The sequence below is a fragment of the Bufo bufo genome, chromosome 1 (genome assembly GCF_905171765.1).
Source record: "Bufo bufo chromosome 1, aBufBuf1.1, whole genome shotgun sequence".
Taxonomy (NCBI): Eukaryota; Metazoa; Chordata; class Amphibia; order Anura; family Bufonidae; genus Bufo; species Bufo bufo.
Window position 1 is genome coordinate 305,045,157 of NC_053389.1, and position 20,552 is coordinate 305,065,708.

Here is a 20,552-nt window from a genome sequence, read left to right on the forward strand (position 1 = left end):
TACCAATGTAAAGCCTACCATATTTACACCGACAGATAAAGCAGAGTTCAATTTGGAAAATGAACTTCAGTTTGGTCTTAAAGGGGTATTCTGGTTACAATAAGTTATCCCCTGTCCTAGGGGACCCCCACCAATAACAAAACCTCTGTGACCTCTGTAATCCCTGCAGCCCCCTGAATGTGTGCTGCTGCTCCATTCATTTCTATGAGAATTCTGGAGATAGCTGAGCGCTGTACTTGGCCATCTCCGGAACTGCCATAGAAATGAATACAGCGGCCAAGCGCATGGCTGACCGGCCGCTCCGTTCCTTTCGGGGGTAGGACCCACACCCATCTAATAGTCTTACCCTATCCTGCGGATAGGAGCTAACTTAAAGTGGTTGTCCAGCGAAAAATATTCTACAGTTTTCAAACCAGCACCTAGATCTGAGGACTTTTGTAATCACAAAAATTAAAATTGTAGTAAAGCTGCTGAGGTATTCACTGTAATCTGTATAGCGCCACCTGCTGTTTTCTATTTTTCTAATTTCTCTGGCCTGCTCACTAAGAGGGAAGTACATGCACAGTTCCATCCTTCAACTGCCAACAGTTGCAGCAGAAAGGACACACCCTTAAGCTGACAGCTTGAAATCTACCAGAACAGTTGGAGCAATGAATGTGGAGATCTCTGGAACCATGTGAGGTACAGGGCTGGTTCTAGATTAATTAGGGCTCATTCACACGGCCGTTGTTGGACCATGCCCGTACTGAGTCCCGGTGCATTACGCAGGCACCGGCCGTGTGCACCTCGGAACCCCGTGTGGGTCCCCAATCCGGAAGGTCTGGTGCGGAACGGAGGCATGCAACCCCACGGATGCACTACGGAGTGCTTCCGTGGAGTTACTCTCCGTACTTCGAAAAAAATAGAACTTTTTTTCTTTGCAGTGTGGACGGATAACAGACCCATTCAAGCTAAATGGGTCTGGATCTATCGTGGCAGCCGCATGGACGGTGCCTGTGCGTTGGGGACCGCAAATTGTGGCCCCCAATGCACGGAACAGCCGAACAACGTTGTGTGAATGACCCCCTAGAGGTTCTCATGTACTAGATTATGTATGCTTTTCATTGTCTATATTATTCATGGAATAACCCTTTAAAGTTTAACAGTTTCAGTTTAAAATTCTTCTTCGCTGTAACAAAGTTGCTTGGGATAGACGCTTTAGACGCCAGTCTTAATAAAGGCTCTGTGCTAGCAGAGGATCCGCCGAAGTTATGAAGAGGTGCAGGTCTCTCCATAACTTTGGTGCGGTCTTACATTTAGACCTAACAGGCATTGAAAATGAAGAATGAGACAAGTCTGTTGGCCCCCTTCACCGCCCACAATTTTAGATCTGACGTGAGTGGGGCAAACTCATACATCGGCGCAACGGCTGTCTGCGCCAATATGACTAATTTAGTCGTATTGCAGCATAGCAAATTACCCGCTATCTGCCCAAGTCCATTTTTACCAGATGTTTTTTCACTGATGCCTTTCTGAAAAACGGACATTGAAAACAGCCTCTGGATTGTATGGGGCGGTCGGTCCGTGAAAACAGACAAACTAGGACATTGCCTATGGCCTGTTAAAAAAATAAATAAAAAATAATGGCAGTGGGAATAGAACCACAGACTGCAATGATTCTGAAAACGTCCATCACATGGATGTTTTTCCCACTGTCGTGGGGATAGGTCATCAGTATCTGATCAGTGGTGGTCCTCCACCCTCTCTGATCAGCTGCTTAAAGAGGATGCAGCCACCTCACAGCTTGCCATGCACAGTGACGTACACGGTAGATCATCTATGCTTGCATGGTATTGCAGTTCAGGTCCACTTACTTGAATGGGACCGACCTGCAAATAGGCCATGGGACCAACAAACATGTCACCGGCCTAGGAAGGGGTAGCAGCACTCAGAGCCCTGAAACCTCTTCAAACAGCTGACCGGCAGGTGTGCCTACAGGCAGACCCCCACCAATCAATACTGAAGGCCTATCCGGCGAATAGGCAATCAATGCTGAACTCCAGGAAAATCCCTAAAAAAATTAAAATAAAAATCATCCACCAAAACGGTCAACACAACCTATCTACACAATGCTACCTACTCTCAATTTCTATTCCAAACGCATAGATTAGTAGCAGTAATATTTTTGGCAATCATTTGGATGATGGATGCAGTTTTTAAACAAACATGACAACTCAAGTATATTTTAATTAATTTTAAATAAAACTTGGGAGGGAGCTGCTCCCTTCAGTCTACAAACTGAGCTCAACCAGTGGCGCAGAGACCTCTCTGCTCCTTTATCTTTAATAATCACAGCAAGCTGGAGAGACTGGTACGGAACAATTGATTAAAATGTGCATGTTAAAAGTCCAATTAGTCATTTCAAGAGGGTGAGGAATGGGATGATGGAAGGAGACCGAGCATTGTCGAAACTTACTGAACAGAACGTATCACTTCAGCGCTAGAAAAGTCAATATATTTTTAACTATGAGATAAAAAAAAACAAAAAACTGAACATGGTGTATGCGTCCCTCTTTTATTCCATTAGTATCATAGAAATTAGTATTGTGTGTTGCACAACTGATTTTTTTCCCCTGGATTGGAGAACCCAATGCCTTACTATGGTATTTTGAGTAAAGAAAGATGGTAGTCATTTGGGAGCCCCATCCGTTAGCCACACCCATGCATTTCAAGGACAGTCAATATGCATCATTTCCCCTGTGGCAACACTGCATAGTTATTCAATACCTGCAAATCATTGGGAGCCCCAGCATAGGACAACCCAAACAAATTGTTGTTTTTGGGTTCAAGGCCAAACCCGGGTATAAGCTATTCTTTATTATTTTACTACATATGAGTAGAGCATCAGTGCATTTCCTTGGGCCGATGCTCCTCCTTGCATTGCGCGGCGCAAGGTCTGTTAGTTTACTGCAGGTTACGTACTAGGCTTCACATCACTATGCTAGGCGGAGACTTCATCCTAGCAGTGAGCCCAGTGATGTCAGAGGTTGTTTTGGAGGTGGGTACTATGCAAAACCTCCAAAACAGCCTAGGACACTATAGACCGCTCATCTGCGTCAGTGACTAAGTAAACAAAACAGAAGACAACTAATTGGTTGGCACTCCTAGCCGATGAGGTGGTGCTCAGTGGTAAAGGTTTCAATAGGACCAAGTAGGTCAATACCACGGCACTCAAATGGTTAAATTCAGCAGCAGTGATTTATTGGTTCCATGCAAAACAATATTACATATAAACAATGGCCAATCCGATTCCTTCACCCTCACATGCTGGAGGACATCAGATTAGACAAGCCATCACTGAGACATTCTCCCAACCACGTACATCTTTCTTTTACGATAAGGTTATTACTACAATCATGTCACCAAGTTTGGTCTATTCTATATACTTTTGTGCATAGGCCATGATCAAGGTCTAGGATTGGACTGAAACGTTGGCCATTGGTTTATATATGGTTTTGCATAGAACTAATAAATCCCTGCTGCTGAATTTAACCATTTGAGTGCCATGGTATTGACATACTTGGTCCTAAGTAAACGGAACTGACGCTGTGCAATGCAGCACACGGCAAGGGGAGCATCGGAGCAATTACTGGTAACAAATAGGTGTTCTTTGATGGGTCTTTGGGGTCTATATACTGCTCCTACAGAGGGTCCCTCTGTTGGCTGTGTCCATCCCCCAAGTTTACGGCTCATATCTCCTGGATCTGGTTAGAACACTACATACTGGCAAAGGTGTAGGGAAAAAGCTGCTCACAATAAAGAATACAGTGCTCACTGAAATAGACCAGAGATTTTGCCCCATGAAACTTTCCCTTCACAACAATTATACAGTAGTCTATCTCTTACCATGTCATCGTGCATAATAACTGACACCATAATTCATGGAGGTACTACCCAAAAAACCTTCATCAGTAGGAGAACAACTCCCTAGATGAGTCCTGCAACCCCCAATCCCATAAATCTGTTGCAAGCGCCTTCTACCCTTTCACTAAGCTTCCTCAAGACTACATTTAACATCTGACCCTAGACAGGAATGTAAATCTATGTAGCTCTGTCTCCAAGGGAATGAAATAAATCACAAGGAAGTAGTGGAATCTGTTTCTTCTGATGCAGCAATGACAACTTCATTAAACACTTCTGGAATGAAGATGAATTAAGTCATCAACCAGAAGAACCCAACGATAACCGATTATACATGTAGTGATCTAAAAGGGCAGCAAATAACCTATACCCAAAATATCAATCTCTTCAATTGATGGTGACCAAATCAAGGAAAGCATAAAGGCTCGACAGGCTCCTGGGTTACAAAAACAGATGTGTTATTCTAATTAAAAAGGTCTATTTATTTTTTCAGATAAAATGAGGTTTATATGGAAAGTTGGGAATGGGGAAAAAAATTTCGGGGGAAATGGCAGATTGTGACAAAGTGTATAAGGTCAATGAAATGGCTGCATTGTGCGGCGCAAGGTCTGTTAGTTTACTGCAGGTAACGTACCAGGCTTCACATCACTATGCTAGGCAGAGACTTCATCCTAGCAGTGAGCCCAGTGAGGTCAAAGTGTATAAGGTCAATGAAATGGCTATATCTGATTTATAGAAAAGTGGGCATCAAAAAGTTAGTCTGACAACCATGTCAAGGATGCACAAAATCCTAAATAAGTTGCATAGGAAAGAAAAAAAAAGAAGAAAAAAAAAAAAAAAAAAAAAAAAAAAAGATAAACCTGTTATTACCTCTGTCTGTAGGATCTGCAAAGCAAGGTTGCCTGGGGCAGCGAATCACTCCATCGTGGTGTGGGAAAGACAGTCCCCAGCGATGTTCATACCCACAAACTATGACAAAGCTGTCAACTGTGCTTTAGGTCACAGCAAGTGATATCAGTGGGCTGTGCTATATCCCAGCCTTAAGCGATGGCAATATTGCAGCACAGCATTTTGCTATTATTATTTAGTGCCATGTCGTCTCGGTTTGGTTTTTGAAGTTCTATGCAGATGACAAAGGCTCAATTACATGGTGGTAACTGATGGTTCAATTAGATTTAAAAAAACAAAAATGCATGAGAAAGTAAGAAAATATTCCCAAAGTCTTCCCGTTTCTCCCTCTTCTGGGATTAAATCATGTTATGGGCATCAAAAGCAGCTAGTTGTTTCCTCTCCATTTGCTATGCAGTGGAAAATAATGTATTGATCCCTTTACAATGCTGTTTCAGGCTGACTGTACTCTTCTTCAATGGCATGGACAGGAAGTGTTGGAAAATATCTGCACCTATAATCATTAGAGTGGGACATATGCAAGCCATTAATGGGAATTTTTTTATTTTTTTTAGAATTTTTGGTGATTTTCTTCTCATTTCTTTCATGTCCTTCTCTAAAATAAAAAATCCTAAAATCCTGCAGCAGGTGTAAAATATGTAAAGACTCCCTGTTCTTTGCTAGCAGTCTCATGGGCCATAGATACAAAAAGGACAGGAAGTTTAGAGGTCCTAAAGCAAACAGACAAATTTCAAAATAGGTTCTGAAAGAGAATCTTTCCAACGGAAAACAAAGATCTAGAAGTTTAGAAATAAACTGCCAGCAGTCTGCAATAAGAGCCATCTGGGTGTTACCAGTTGTGGGGTTGTCCTTGCACAGTGTGCCACTATCCAATCAGTGCATGGACAGCCCCCCCAACAGGTAACACCTAGATGGACATTTACTGCAGACAATTAATTCAAACTTCTACCAGGAATGGTACAACAGAGTGTTATAAGAATAGATGTTGCACATGTGTTACCACATGGGACTTCAAGTATTTACTACAACAGGCATGTCATCAGGTAATGGATCTTGAAGTCAAGCCTTGTGAATGTATTGAGGGTCTGTCAAATACATTTAGATCAAAAGTGATCATAAAGCTGTTAGCCAAAAATAACGGTCAATGTAGAAGGCCAGGTAGTTAAAGGTGTTTTCTGATATTTTTTAACTGATGACCTATCAGAACCTGATCGGTGGGGGTCCCTGTCAATCCGTAGTGCTGCAGCTTTTTGTCAACTCACCAAGCACAGTGCCATACATCGCATAGTGGCTGTGCTTGGCATCATAGCTCAGCCCTATTTACTTCAATGGGGCCCGAGCTGTGCTTAGGCCATGTGGCTGATTAATGTGCCGTCAAATGGCCTAGACAGAGCTAAGTGAGAGAAGGTTGCAGCACTACTGCAAGTGCAGATGCCTTCTCAAACAGCTGATCGGCAGGGGTTCCAGGTGTCAGACCACCACCGATCAGATGATGACCTTTCCAGGTACACTCAAAAAGCCCATAAAAAGGACTAGACACTGGCTCCATCCCTGGCCTATTGCCACATAGAAGTTAGAAATTAAGTTATGCAAGAAGGTTATCCACTCAAGAATTTTATTCTAGGACAATGCTGACAGTTAAGGAACCAACAGAATTTCTTAAGGTAGGTTTACAAGGCCCAATGGAGCAGGCGATTGTCGGGAAGGAATGGTTCCTTCTCAACAACTGCCTGCACATCAGTGGACTAAAGTGCCTCATTTACACGCAGCACTCTCATCCACTGTATGGAGTATGAGCCATGGCTACTGTTTAAAAAAAAAAAAAAAAAAAAACAGGCATGAAAGATTGTTTTACCCGATGAACAAGCGTTTTGCTTATTCATCTGGTGATCTGTGGGACCTTTACACCAGCAGATCAGGATCATAAACGCTTATCCCCAATAATCTGCCTGACAATCGGGCAGTGTAAATTCACCTTTAGGTTCCTGGAAATTCTGGCATTTTCTGCAAGAAGTTTGGCTTAGCCTATAAGCGTTTACTATTGGTGTATCAAGCCTAAAATAGTAGCTTAGGCTACAGTCTCTCAAGCTTGACAAAGTACATAAAATATTGGGAGTACTGCCCATTTTTTTTACTATTCAATATGAACAAATTTTTGGAGAGTCTTAATCCTGGGGCTTACACATGGACTATCAGATACATATTTGGTGGCTACGTCTTTTTGGATTAGACACAGAGTGTAAAGGCAAAATGTATTTAGTCTTGAGAAGAGACATCTAAGGGGGGACATTATTAACCTATACAAATATTTAAATGGGACATACAAAAAATACAGTGAAAAACTGTTCCATGTAAAATGCCCTCAAATGCCAAGGGGGCACTGCCTCCGACTGGACAAGAAAAAGTTCAGTCTTCAGAAGTGGCAAACCTCTTTACTGTAAGAACTGGGGAACTGTGGAATAGACTTCCTCAGGACGGGGTCACATCAGGAACAGTGGATTGTTTTAAAAAGAGCTTAGATGAATTTTTAAAAGTAAGTGATATTAATGTTTATGAAAAGTTGGTAGAAATCAGAGTCTCTTCCTTCTGGGATTCACATTCCTACCTATCCCTTGGTTAAACTTAATGGAGTTAGGCTACATTCACACGTCAGTATTTTTCTATATCCCGATTTTCGGTCCGTTTTTTGCGGATCCGTTATTCCTGAAAATGTTTCCGTATGTCATCCGTTTTTTGCGGATACGCAAAAAACGGAAACATGTATAAATTTCAATAAGCAAATAAAAGTTGTTTGGATTTCTTTGAAAAAAAAATATAAAAAATTAAAATGTAATTTCCAGGAACGGAATCCGCATAAAACGGATGACATACGTAATGACATCCGAATGTCTTCCGTTTTTTGCGGATCCATTGACTTTGTATTGTACCAGGATCCGAATTTTGCGGAAAAGAATAGGACATGTTTTATATTTAAACGGACATGCGGAACGGAACAACGGAAACGGACAGCACACATTGTACTGTCCGATTTTTTCCAGGACCCATTGAAAATGAATGAGTCCAGATCTGGTCCAGATCTGTTCCGCAAAAAACGGAACAGATCAGGAAAGAAAAAACGGACGTGTGAATGGACCCTTAGGTCTTTTTTCAACCGTATTAACTATGTAACTATGGGTACATACAAATATGCAAACTTTGCCATTCTCAAACATCTATAAAAAAATTGCATTTTGAAGTAAACGCTCATTGTGATCTCTACTCTACTGGCTAATAAAACAAACTAATCTCTCTATAAAAGAAAAAAGTATTGGGTTTTATAGAAACCAAAATGCATTCTGTAAATTAGCATTTTATCCATTAAGATCACTTCCATCACAAGTGAAAAGCCCCATAATACCCGCTAATAAGCTTCTAAGTGTGCCTTCCTCTCTTTGCCGTCCTTAATTGCAGCATTTGGACACTAAGGAAAGCTGTATGCTTCACCAGGCACTCAGCAAATCCTCTGGGGAGTTTGTTCCATATTCAAAGTCCATATCTAATAGCCCTGGCCATCTCACTCCTGCCCTATAAACATACAAAAATGCAAAATAAAAACGAAACAAAAAAAGGACAAAAGAAAACACTGAATGGTATAGTAAAAAAAACAAACTTTATTCACAAACGATATTCACAGTGTTCAGTGTACAAAGTAGATCAGCTGAGGTTAGACAGAGGGTGCTACTTTTTAATTGTATAATATATAAAACACAAGGGATGCTGCTTACAGAATGAGTAAGGAGCCGACTGTTTTACGTATATACATTCCAGTGAATTAGAAGTCAAATTTTTGTGCATGCTTGGATCCAGCTGTAGGCCAAACAGTAAAGATCCCGTAGCTATAAAATGCAGTCGGAGAATTTTTACATACAACACTGGATTTCTTTGAAACTCAACTATATAAAATACAAAAAAAATAAAAAATTTCAACTTTGATGTAAAAGGCACAATAAAAATGACTGCATTTCCCCTTCCTACTGTTCCTTATCGATACAAATATATGGGCTCATATGTGCATATTAAATATATATTTAAGAAGTGACCATAAGGATCTGTTCAACTCAAGGGGGGGGGGGGGGGGACTTAATAAGGATTAAGATATTATATCCATCTATATCTATATCTTAATCCTTCTTAAAATATTTTAATATGCATAGCTTTCACGAGTTCTCTGGACCTACTTCAAAAGCTCAATGGTCTCCAACCTGCTTCATAACATGTTTGAGGCCACTGCACCGTATCAGGACAACCTGGTGGCCTGCAAAGCATGAGGTCCTGTTACCTGCATAAGGCTAGGTTCACATCTGCATATGGCATTCCAGTATTCAGCTCCGGCAGAGGAGCAGAATATCAGAATTGCCATATCCGGCATTGTCGGACACCAGGGTCTACTGGATACCCATTCACTATAATGGGATCTGCCGTTTTTCTGCCAGTAAGATACTGCTAAATGCCAGAAAGCAGTTATTCAAGCCAGAAACCCGAATGATTCCATTATGGTGAATGCGAATCTGGCGGTCCCCAGCCATGTATAAGGCAGTTCTGGTATTCTGCTCCACTGCCGAGACAGAATACCATATGTAGATGTGAACATAGTCTTAGCAAGTCCTCCATCTGAAGCATACTGTAGTATTCATTAGACGAAGCATATAATTAAATTGAAGATAGTTGGATAATGACAAAGCTCTGGACAAGAGTTAGAGATTTTGAACTGTAGGAAAACTCAACTTTCTGCCAGGAATTACATTTTAAGGTTACTCTGGCTTATGTTTTGTATCTGATCGGTTCCATCTAAAACAAAATACCAGTAGGCAATTTGTAATATAAAAATGGACTGCTAAAAATATAAATTTCAAGTTAGTGCTAGAAGTGGCCCCAACACAAGACTACACACCAGAATTTAGTGCATATAAATTGCTGCCCCTTAACAAATAAATTCAGTTTTAGACATTGCTATAATCCTTCATTTTTATTAACATACATAAAAAAGGTTTGCTTTAGTAAACAAAGCTATAACATCCAGCATATTTACTGGCTGGAAAAGGCACGAGCCTCCAAACTTACAAAGTTTTCCTATTCACAACGCCATTAAACATTAGGGCACCTTGGCAATAGTAAGAGGGTTTATACACCACGTTAAGAAAGATACAATTTAATTGTGCTTTTTCAAACACCCTATAACGCCCCAAAAAGGTAACAAAGAGCCCTTTTATTACTGTCATTGAGATGTTTTATGGCACAGTCTCGGTTTTTCTAGGGCTGAGGAAACTTTGCACTTCGGACAGGAGAAACGTTGTATAGAAACCTTTTTTTTTTTTAAGCTATTAGTTTTAATTCTTTGGCGATTTTATTGAATATCTTAGGACACTAAAGTATCCTTCTTGGCAAAATGTTCAAAGTTATTAAGAGAACATAAGCTAGAGAGGGTTAGTAAACACATCATGCAAATTACGCGGGTCAAATCTACACTGGCATTGTACCCACCCTTTTAAGCACTGCAGTAATGTCCTACATGTCTTATGTTAATTTATCTTGGATACCCTTGTTTTACCCCTTGTCTAATGGTTAAATGGGCTGACCTTCATTTAGATTCAGATGGTTTCAGAATAAAGCAGCACTGCAGATACTAAAAAGCCTTTGCTCTGTGAACTACTACTATATTTGAGACAACAATGCAATTGTGTGAAGGAGTAGCTGGCGGAAGACTCATTTGGTTAGGGAAAGCTGAAGGACAATAGACTGGAATGAGAATAAAAAGCAGGAGACAAACCAAGCAAATAGTAAAAAAAAAAATGCAAAAGTAAAAAAAAAAATTAAGTTAGCAGCATTAATTGCACTGTAAGAAAGCTGTTCATTACCAAAAGCTCTCTTAATAAAACAATGCTAGCTAGAACACCCTTGCCATAAACAAGACCAAGGGAAAGGCACAAACTTTACGCATGCAGCCACAACAATGCAGAAGTCAACTCGTAAAGTTTAGTTGAGTTTTTGAAAGATCGCTAGATCAGTCTCCTAGCTCCTTCCTTTCACCTAGAATGAAATTCTGAAACAACTCAAGCACAATTAATGTAAAACCCATATCCTATGAGGATCGAGTGAGAGCCAGCTCCCAATATTAACCCAATATATTGAATATAATTCAATGTCAGCTAGCAATGGAATTCCAGCCCATCCTACTATTGTATTAATAATTTACCTATAACTGTTAAATAGGCTCCCTGGAATAGTACAAATACAACCTAGATCAGGAAGTGCTGCTGAAAGTACATTGCAATTTTTTTTCTTTGGTTTTAAATATACAGCAACAATCCAAACAAACTGCTACACCACCTGCAGAACAAATGAGAAAATGGGAACAGGTTTAAGTATTGTGCCCACCATTCCCACTGGCTCTTAGTTACTCCAACCCCTCTTTTGAAGACAGGCATCACCATACGTCAGTCCATGCTAGAGTGCCATCCTCGGACGCTTCACTTAGGAAGTAATCGCCTACCTGCTTATGGTTGTATTTCTGGGGATTGGTCCGATAGCTGTAATCCGAGTACTGATCAGAGCCAGTGGAATTGTTGTCCCCAGTGCCTACAAAGGTGTTGGCTGCCGGCAGGTCTTGCACAACTTGGTGCTTCTTGGAGGCAGATGGAGATTGTGGCTGAAGTTGGATGGATGGCAAGGGGGAGTTTGAACGGTAGTGACGACCCAAGTCTGGGCTTCCTGGTGGGTAATTCAAAGGTAGATGGATTCGTGGGCTGTCTCCAACAGAATCACTCATCAGGTTAAATTTAAGGGACTTTTGTAGCCCAGCTTCTTCATCCTCTTCTACAGGCTTGGGTGGTTTTGGAGACTTGCTTTTCTTTACTTTGATTTTATTTTTATTGTTTTTATTACTTTGTTTTGGGGCATAGAGATCTTTTGTTTCCTTCTTTCCTGCTTGATAGCCACTTTTAGCTTCTTTCTGTCGACAGTATCGGACCAAAACAACCACCACAATGACAAGGATAACTGCCATGATGCCAGCAATAACACCAAACACAATGTTTCGCTGTTGTTTATTACGTTCATATTCTGGATCTCCAGCAATATCAATGTCTAGTGGTGTATCTTGGCTGTGACCAAGTAAAGTCTCAACATAAGTCTGGTTAGTCAAAGTTTCATTTATGAAGAAATGGACCAGGGCTGTGCCATGTCTTGAAGGCTTTCCTTGATCTTTCACCCTTACTACTAGGCGATGCAGACCATGATGCTTTCTTAAAATTTGTTTTTCTAGGGTAACCTCACCTCCCGTTGGAGTTATTTGGAATAGATCAAATGGATTACCACTTGCAATACTGTAATCAAGTTGTGCATTTAGGCCTGTGTCCATATCCTCAGCTCGTACCTTGTTGATTTTTGTACCTGGATCAGTTGAGGGTGGTAGATAAGCATATGAAATATTAGATGGTACAACAATCACCGGAGCATTATCATTCTCATCAAGGACATTAATAGTCACTCCAACGTATGATGAACGGGGTGGGTCCCCTCCGTCCACTGCCTTCAACCGGAAGGTATATGTGCTTTGATGTTCCCGGTCAAAGGAGATGCTGGAAAGGATAGTCCCTGTCCCATTCTGGATGATAAATTCTCCACTTTCAGGTTCTACTGAGAGATGGATACGAGCATTTTCACCTTTGTCTGCATCTATGACAGTGACCATACCAACCGGACTTAATCTGGGCATATTCTCCATGACTGAGAAATTGTAGCCATTCAACATAAACTTAGGATCATTGTCATTGCAGTCCAGTACTGTAATTACAACAGAAGCAGTGCCTTTTAAGCTTGGGGTACCTTTGTCTGCAGCTACCACATGGAAATTATACTGTTCTGTTACCTCCCGATCCAACACCGTGTTAACCCTAATTTGACCAGAGTCGGGGTTGATTGAAAAGATGCCTCGAGTAGTGGGGTCAGCAAGTATGGAATAGGTTATCTGAGCGTTGGAGCCGCTGTCAGCATCACTTGCACTAACTTCCATCACAATATCATCAGGTGAATTATTTTCTTTGAAAGTCACTTCCATTAAGCTCTGTGTGAAGATAGGAGCATTGTCATTCACATCAGTTACTTGCACCTTAAGAGAATTGGTGCTGGAAAGGGGAGGATTACCAGAGTCAACAGCCACAATTTCAATGGTGTATTCTTTCACAGACTCATAGTCCAGTGGTGTGGTGGTCTGCAAGAAGTACTTCTTTTTGCTGTCAGTTCCAGTATCACTGACCTGCTTTAGCTGGAAGGGGACATCCCTAGCCACAACACAAGTCACCGCAGCATTTTCACCTTCATCAATGTCAGAAACTTGGACCAAGGCCACTGGTGTCTCTACTGGTACATCTTCAGAAATATTTGCAACACCATCCTGATGTGTTACCAGACCAAACCCTCTGATGTCAATTATTGGTTTGTTGTCATTTGTATCACGAATGGTGATTGTGACTTGAGTGCGCGCTGATTTTGGGTTGGATCCTTTGTCTTTAGCCACTACAGAGAAGCGTAGTGTTCCAACATCTTCACGATCTATGGGACCCTGCACAGTTATCAGACCTGTTGACCTTTCAAGGTGTAGCAGTCGCCGTACCGTATCAGAGGCCTGGTGGAAGGCATAGTCTATTTCTGCATTAGCCCCCTGGTCAGAATCATTGGCTTTAACCTGAAAAACAAAAAAAAGGAAAGTTCAGTAAGGAAGGATACTTTTTGTGGGCAAAGTAGTAGAATAAGTATATGGTGGACTTAGCACCTAAGGATCCACGCTTCCAAGCAAACAAAAAAATAATAATTTGTAATTAATCTATTCAATAGTTAAAAGTGCATTTACTAGACCTAAAATTTGGTGATCGATAAGGAATTTGGCTTCTGTTAAACACCATGAAGATTCAAATCTTCAGAGGGACACAAATTCAGCAAAGAAAAAAAAAAAAAAAAAAAAAAAAAAAAAAAAACACTGCTATGTTTTTCAGATTTGATAACCCAGAATCAATTCTAAGAAAAGAATATCTGGCAAAAAGGTCAATGCAGCCATGAAGTGTAAGGGATTTGCTTTGATCACATATTGATGGTGTCAAAGTCATTCTACCGTGACAGGCGTGATTTTGAACTAGCTCCAAGAACGCTACTACAATTAAAATGTGGGATAGAGCTCAGATCAATGTGCTACTGAACAGTTCTAACTAGGGATGTCCCGATACCGATACCAGTATCGGTACCGGGACCGATACCGGGCATTTGCACGAGTACATGTACTCGTGCAAATGTCCCCGATACCACTGCCGATACCTGTGCGCCGCTTCTATGTGTCAGTCCGCAGCCCCTGCACCTCGCACAGCTAACAGCTTCAGAGGGCAGCAGCAGGCAGTGTAATTGGAGCCGACAGTGGAAGCTAGCTCCGCCCCTCCCCGCCCTCCAACCAATCAGAGACTCACAGCACAGGGAGCGTAGTGCAGGGACTCAGAGAATCGTCTGACAGTTTATTAGTTAAAAGAATCCAATGAGTCACAGACCTGTCACCGAGTCCCTGCCAGGCGTCCTGCTCTGCGGCTCCCTGTAAGTCCGTCCGGGGGAAGGGGGGGGGGGGGGGGGGGGCATTATTAGCATAGCATGTAGTGGAGCTGTGTGTGTACAGGGTGCATGTAGCAGAGCAGGAAGCCTGGCAGGGACTCGGTGACAGTCTCTGACTCATTAGATTCTTTTAACTAATAAACTCTCAGACTATTCTGAGTCCCTGCAATAACTATACATTGTAATTACATCACAGTCTGCTCCACTGCATTCACTGCAGCAGAGCTGTGTTTGCCAGGAGCGAGTCCCTCTAAAGGTGTTGTGTCTGTCTTCTATGGCCCTGGTCCTTCCCTTCCTGCCTGCAAGCTGCACATTGATCTCTAAAAGCAGGCATTAGGGCAAGAAGAAATATACATTACTGTATGATGGCCACAAGACTATTATACTGAGGAGGGGGGCTTCAAAAATTGTTTTCCTGACTCCTTACAGTAGCGTCTCCTTGTGGCTGCCTCCCATACAGTATAACGTCTCCTTGTGGCCCCCCCATACAGTATAACGTCTCCTTGTGGCTGCCCCCCATACAGTATAACGTCTCCTTGTGGCTGCCCCCCATGCAGTATAACGTCTCCTTGTGGCCGCCCCATACAGTATAACCTCTCCTTGTGGCCGCCCCCATACAGTATAACCTCTCCTTGTGGCCGCCCCCATACAGTATAACGTCTCCTTGTGGCTGCCCCCATACAGTATAACGTCTCTTTGTGGCTGCCCCATACAGTATAACATCTCCTTGTGGCTGCCCCCATACAGTATAACATCTCCTTGTGGCTGCCCCCATACAGTATAACGTCTCCTTGTGGCTGCCCCCATACAGTATAACGTCTCCTTGTGGCTGGCCCCATACAGTATAACGTCTCCTTGTGGCCGTCCCATACAGTATAACGTCTCCTTGTGGCTGCCCCCATACAGTATAACCTCTCCTTGTGGCTGCCCCCATACAGTATAACGTCTCCTTGTGGCTGCCCCCATACAGTATAACGTCTCCTTGTGGCTGGCCCCATACAGTATAACGTCTCCTTGTGGCCGTCCCATACAGTATAACCTCTCCTTGTGGCTGCCCCCATACAGTATAACCTCTCCTTGTGGCCGCCCCATACAGTGTAACATCTCCTTGTGGCCGCCCCCATACAGTGTAATGTCTCCTTGTGGTTGCCCCATACAGTATAACGTCCCCTTGTGGCTGCCCCCATACAGTATAACGTCTCCTGGTGGCCCCCCATACAGTATAACGTCCCCTTGTGGCTGCCCCATACAGTATAACATCTCCTTGTGGCTGCCCCCCATACAGTATAACGTCTCCTTGTGGCTGCCCCCCATACAGTATAACCTCTCCTTGTGGCTGCCCCCATACAGTATAACGTCTCTTTGTGGCCCCCATACAGTATAACGTCTCCTTGTGGCTGACCTCATACAGTATAATGTCTCCTTGTGGCCCCCATACAGTATAATGTCTCTTTGTGGCCCCCATACAGTATAATGTCTCCTTGGAATGTTCTAGTTCTGTTTTTGGGCCTTTTGGTTGGTCAGTGGTCAGAAAATACATGTGTGTGTATTTTATTGTTAAAATTAGTATCGGTAATTGGTATCGGTGAGTACTTAAATAAAAGTATCGGTACTCGTACTCAGTCTTAAAAAAATGGTATCGGGACATCCCTAGTTCTAACCTTCTGATAAAGCTCAACCCAATGAAAGAGGGTATCACATGGAGTAGACGGGAACTGACACTAGAGCAACTGGCAGCCCAGTTCAAATGAAAAGTTAACGCTACTAGCCATCAATAATTATACCCAATAAAATTATTTGCCTGTATCCAGTGAATTAAAGAAGGCAAGGAAGATTTCCATAGCTCTGAAACAATCTGAGCATCATTTGATACAGTAAAGATATATTTATTCATATTCGGCTGGTTTCTTGCAAAGTCAGTGCCATTTTTACGCCCAGGTTGTGCAAGATATTGTTGCTTAGCCCCATCCACTTCCTATTAGTTGAGTTGTAATACCAGACATAACCCATGGGCCAATGTAGAGTGAGGTTTCTGTAAGAAGATCTAACCCCTTTAGAAAGTTAGTAATGCAGCACTCATGTTCAAATCTTCTGGTAAAGACTTCTACTAAGGCTACTTTCACACTCGCGTTTGGTGCGGATCCATCATGGATAATACAATCGTCTGCATCTGTTCAGAACAGATCCGTTTGTATTATCTTTAAAATAGCCTAGACGGATCCGTCTTGAACACCATTGAAAGTCAATGGAGGACTGATCCATTTTCTATTGTGCCAGTGAAAAACCCCATTGACTTGCATTGTGTGTCAGAACGGATCCGTTTGGCTCAGTTTCGTCAGACGGACACAAAAATGCTGCAAGCGGCGTTTTGGTGTCCGCCTCTAAAGTGGAATGGAGACAGAACGGAGGCAAACTGATGCATTCTGAGCGGATCCTTTTCCATTCAGAATGCATTAGGGCAAAACGGATCTCACAAACCGAAAGCCAAAACGCCAGTGAGCCTTAAATAAAAGGGTTTCTCTGGGAAGGATTTAAAATGGCTTCCATAAACCTGTCCTAGAATGTGATCAGGATTAGTTGCCACCACTTGCAGAGCAGCCTTGAGGGGGTGGAAGTCATGGGCCCAGGGCCTCACTACGCTCTGGCACTTGCATATACTACATATTGGTGAGTTTTCCTGTCAGGCAGCTCAGCCATGATGGCATATCATAGGCAGGATCACATCACTAGGCAGCTCTGCCAGTGGTTGTAACCACTCCTGCTTATGTTCTAAGACATGGCAGACATTTTAAATAATTTAACAACCCTTTTAAGTATCCATTAAAACATGGTAGATATAAAAGACGCCTACCCGTTTTGAACTGATATGCACTAGTTCTTCCCCATTTAAAAGGGGTTCTGTCACAAAACAGGCTATATTTTTCAAAACAGCACATGAAATTCTATATTTTTGTAATTGCATGCAAATATTTTTTTTGTATAGCCTGTGAGCTATTCAATTAAATGTATTTGTACAGTGCCACCCTTTCCTTAGGTTTTGTCCATCTCACTGAGCTGGTCGAACATGCTTAGTTTAAATCTTTAATGGCCACCAGCCATATGTTCTGTTAGAAGCTGTGGCCGTTACAGGGAGAGAACTACAGCAAATAGGACACTACCTGAGCTGCCAGGCTGAAGATAATCTAGCAGAGCAATTGGAACAAAGAAGGTGGAGATCCCTGGACCCATGTGAGGTACAGGACAAACGCTGTTAGCAAAGTATTGTCATGTACTATATTAGGTCTGATTTTCATGGCATCACCCCTCTAATCTTTATTTTTCCCCAAATAAAAATACTGTCAGGCATTTCTGCCAACCTCTACACAGGCCCAGTCTCTTATTTAAAACATGCAGATTTGTAAGTGCCTATTTTTGGGAAAGTTGGGAATGATACAGCTGTCAACCATACTACAATGCAGTCCAACTATAAGATCTAGACTGGGAACCCTCAAAGTTTTACTGAGATGAGGACCTGTAAAAGGGTACATGGTCTTGACCTTGATCATCAATGAGAAAAGCTCCTGGAACACATGACAGCTTGGTCCAAAAGGAAGAGGGAAACAAATAAATCCAGTACATAGTCAAAGTTGTATTCGTTTTCTTGCTATTAGTCTGAATAAACTACCATCACAAAAACTCACCCAACCTGTTCCTAGTTGGGCAGCGGCCCAAGTTGTAATATGCATAAGGAATGTAAAAAATTCTGCAATGCAGTCACCTGGAACTACTTACAGCTAATGGGAAGAGAAACTGTCATGGCAAAAATCAGAGGGCAATATACGAAACTGGTTTTCCCAAAATGACTACCAGGCAAAAAAAATGACTCAGCCGGAGTTGTGCTTTTAAAATGTAAGATGGCATCTATCATTTAACAGATTTTCTATACACATATACAAGAGGGTGTTTGATTACTAGTGGTGCACTCAATCACCATGAAAAACATTAGAAAGAAACCAGACAGTAAAGATACAAGCTGCTTCTACAAGGAGGATTTGAAGCCTTCAACTCACATTAGAGGACTAAAAAGTAAAAAAAAAAAAAAAAAAAAAAGACAAAAATGACTGCATTTATTGGAGCGAAGCAAATGACCTGCTCCCTCTAGACACCTAAAAATGGGGAGAAATCGAGGCCATTTAAAGCTCACTGAAATCAAACTGGCTGAAAAGATTATAGGCTCAGAAATTGGCAAACTGCCCGGATACTGCCCTACTGTGGCTACATGTGTAACAGCCTCCAAAAAGGCCAGTTTGATGTGATTTCATATATTGGTTGCAAATTATCTGCATAACTGAACCATAACACAAATTAAACCTAGTCTAGGGAAATTTGAACAATTAGTAGTAATTTGATAATTGGAGATTTGAGTTTTGGGGGCTACGTGGCCCTCGTTTACCTGTAATAATAAAACAAAAGATGCAATACATTTAAGTAAAACTCTACTAAAAGATGCTAGTCTCCAGATTGCTGCTGTACATATTACATTAAAGATTCTCATCCAACCACTGCTTAATCCCTTCAGGCTGTAATCCTGAACAGAATGGAAGAGCCACTCCATTAGACACACAGTACATACTTTAATTACTTATCTGATGGAAAGCAGGTACACATGCTGACAAAGTGTCTAATGCTATTGAACTAAAAAAAATTAAGGGATTTTAAGAGTCAAATGCAAGCAGCGGAAATAAAATAAGTTCTGCTTACCTGGAGTACAGAGTGCCCCATTGGGCTGTTTTCAGGTAAGACCGCTTCATAAGCCATCTTCTCAAACTTCGGAGCATTGTCATTGGTGTCAAGGATAGAGATGCGCAACAAAGCACTGCTAGCTCTTGGGGTCTTCCCACCATCCTGAACCTTAATTGTAAGATCATAGGAGTCCCTCTGCTCCCGGTCAAGACTTCCCATCACAATAAGTTGAGGTTGCTTTTCATCTTGGTCCTCAGCTACTTGCAGTCCAAAGAGTTCATGTGCTTCGGGCCCCACAATTAACTCATAAGAAGCCACTCCATTCTTTCCAGAATCACGGTCAGTAGCAGCTGGAATTGGGAACAGCATTCCGATGTTGGTATTTTCTGGTATGGAGAGGGTAAGAACTGGAGAGGCAAAGTTTGGCGTGTTATCATTAATGTCCAAAACCTCAATTTGACCATCTAGTAGCCGGGGCACTGGAGACATCAGATCAGTGATAGACACCTCAAACTCTAAGTAGCATGGCTGTCCTGGAAACAAGTTCTGGCATCCAATAAGATTTTCTCGATCAATTGCAGACTCTGTAGTATAGATATCCCCAGTCTTTCCATCCACACGTAGATATGGATGTCCTACTTCCAGCTTATATAGATGCTTTGAATCCGGATAGCCATAGTCAGCAGCTAAGCTTCCAATCAATACATTAGGTGGCTGCTCTTCCTCGACTTTGTATTTCACCTGGATGGAAGATCCAATGAGGGGAAGCTGGAGGAAAAGCCATAAGTAAAAACAGGAGACTACTCTCTTCATCCTTAGTTTCAACAGGTATGACCAGTCTGCAAGGAAAGCCAGATAAAGGAAACAAGGTTAAGGTCAGAAAAACATGGAAGCCAATCAGAAACCAGCATGAGTTTCAATCATTCATATGCTAATCAGAAGAACACACAGTGGACACCCCGCTGTGGAATGCAGGTGTTGGTTCCCGATTGAAATGCTTTGTCTGACTAGTCACACCGTCAAGGTAAAAGGACAAGGAAAAAAAAGAACACACCCCTTTCTAATGTTTGTCACATACACCTAGTAATTGTGTCCCTGATATGACACAATATAAAGCCACACCTGTGAGATTAGAAAACTTGCTTAATAGGTACCTTGTTGAGAACTTGATCAATAATGACTCAGACACGAAGACAGGATTATAGGAATAAAATTAAACCATCAGCTGTACAAAGAATGAGCATCAGGCAAAAATGTCAATCATATTTAGTATGCCTAATAAAAAGTGTCATCTATAGAAATATACATGCAACTTTGCATTGAACAATACAATGTACAAAACTGAAAGTTGACATTTTGAAATCTTTTGGTTTGTGGGCTTTTACGTAGAAAAT

At 41.8% G+C, this 20,552-nt stretch overlaps 1 protein-coding gene across 9 annotated transcripts in view; it reads right to left on the bottom strand.

Moving 5' to 3' along the window:
* PCDH1 (protocadherin 1) overlaps positions 1 to 20,552 on the bottom strand; it is a 206,625-nt gene that overhangs the window by 148,176 nt on the left and 37,897 nt on the right. For all 9 annotated transcript variants that reach the window (XM_040441029.1, XM_040441072.1, XM_040441021.1 and 6 more), the window contains exons 2-3: positions 19,177 to 19,997; positions 11,339 to 13,531 (exon numbers count right to left, since the gene is read on the bottom strand). In XM_040441029.1, coding sequence (XP_040296963.1) covers positions 11,339 to 13,531; positions 19,177 to 19,997 — 3,014 coding nt within the window. The remainder of the gene's footprint in view (positions 1 to 11,338; positions 13,532 to 19,176; positions 19,998 to 20,552) is intronic.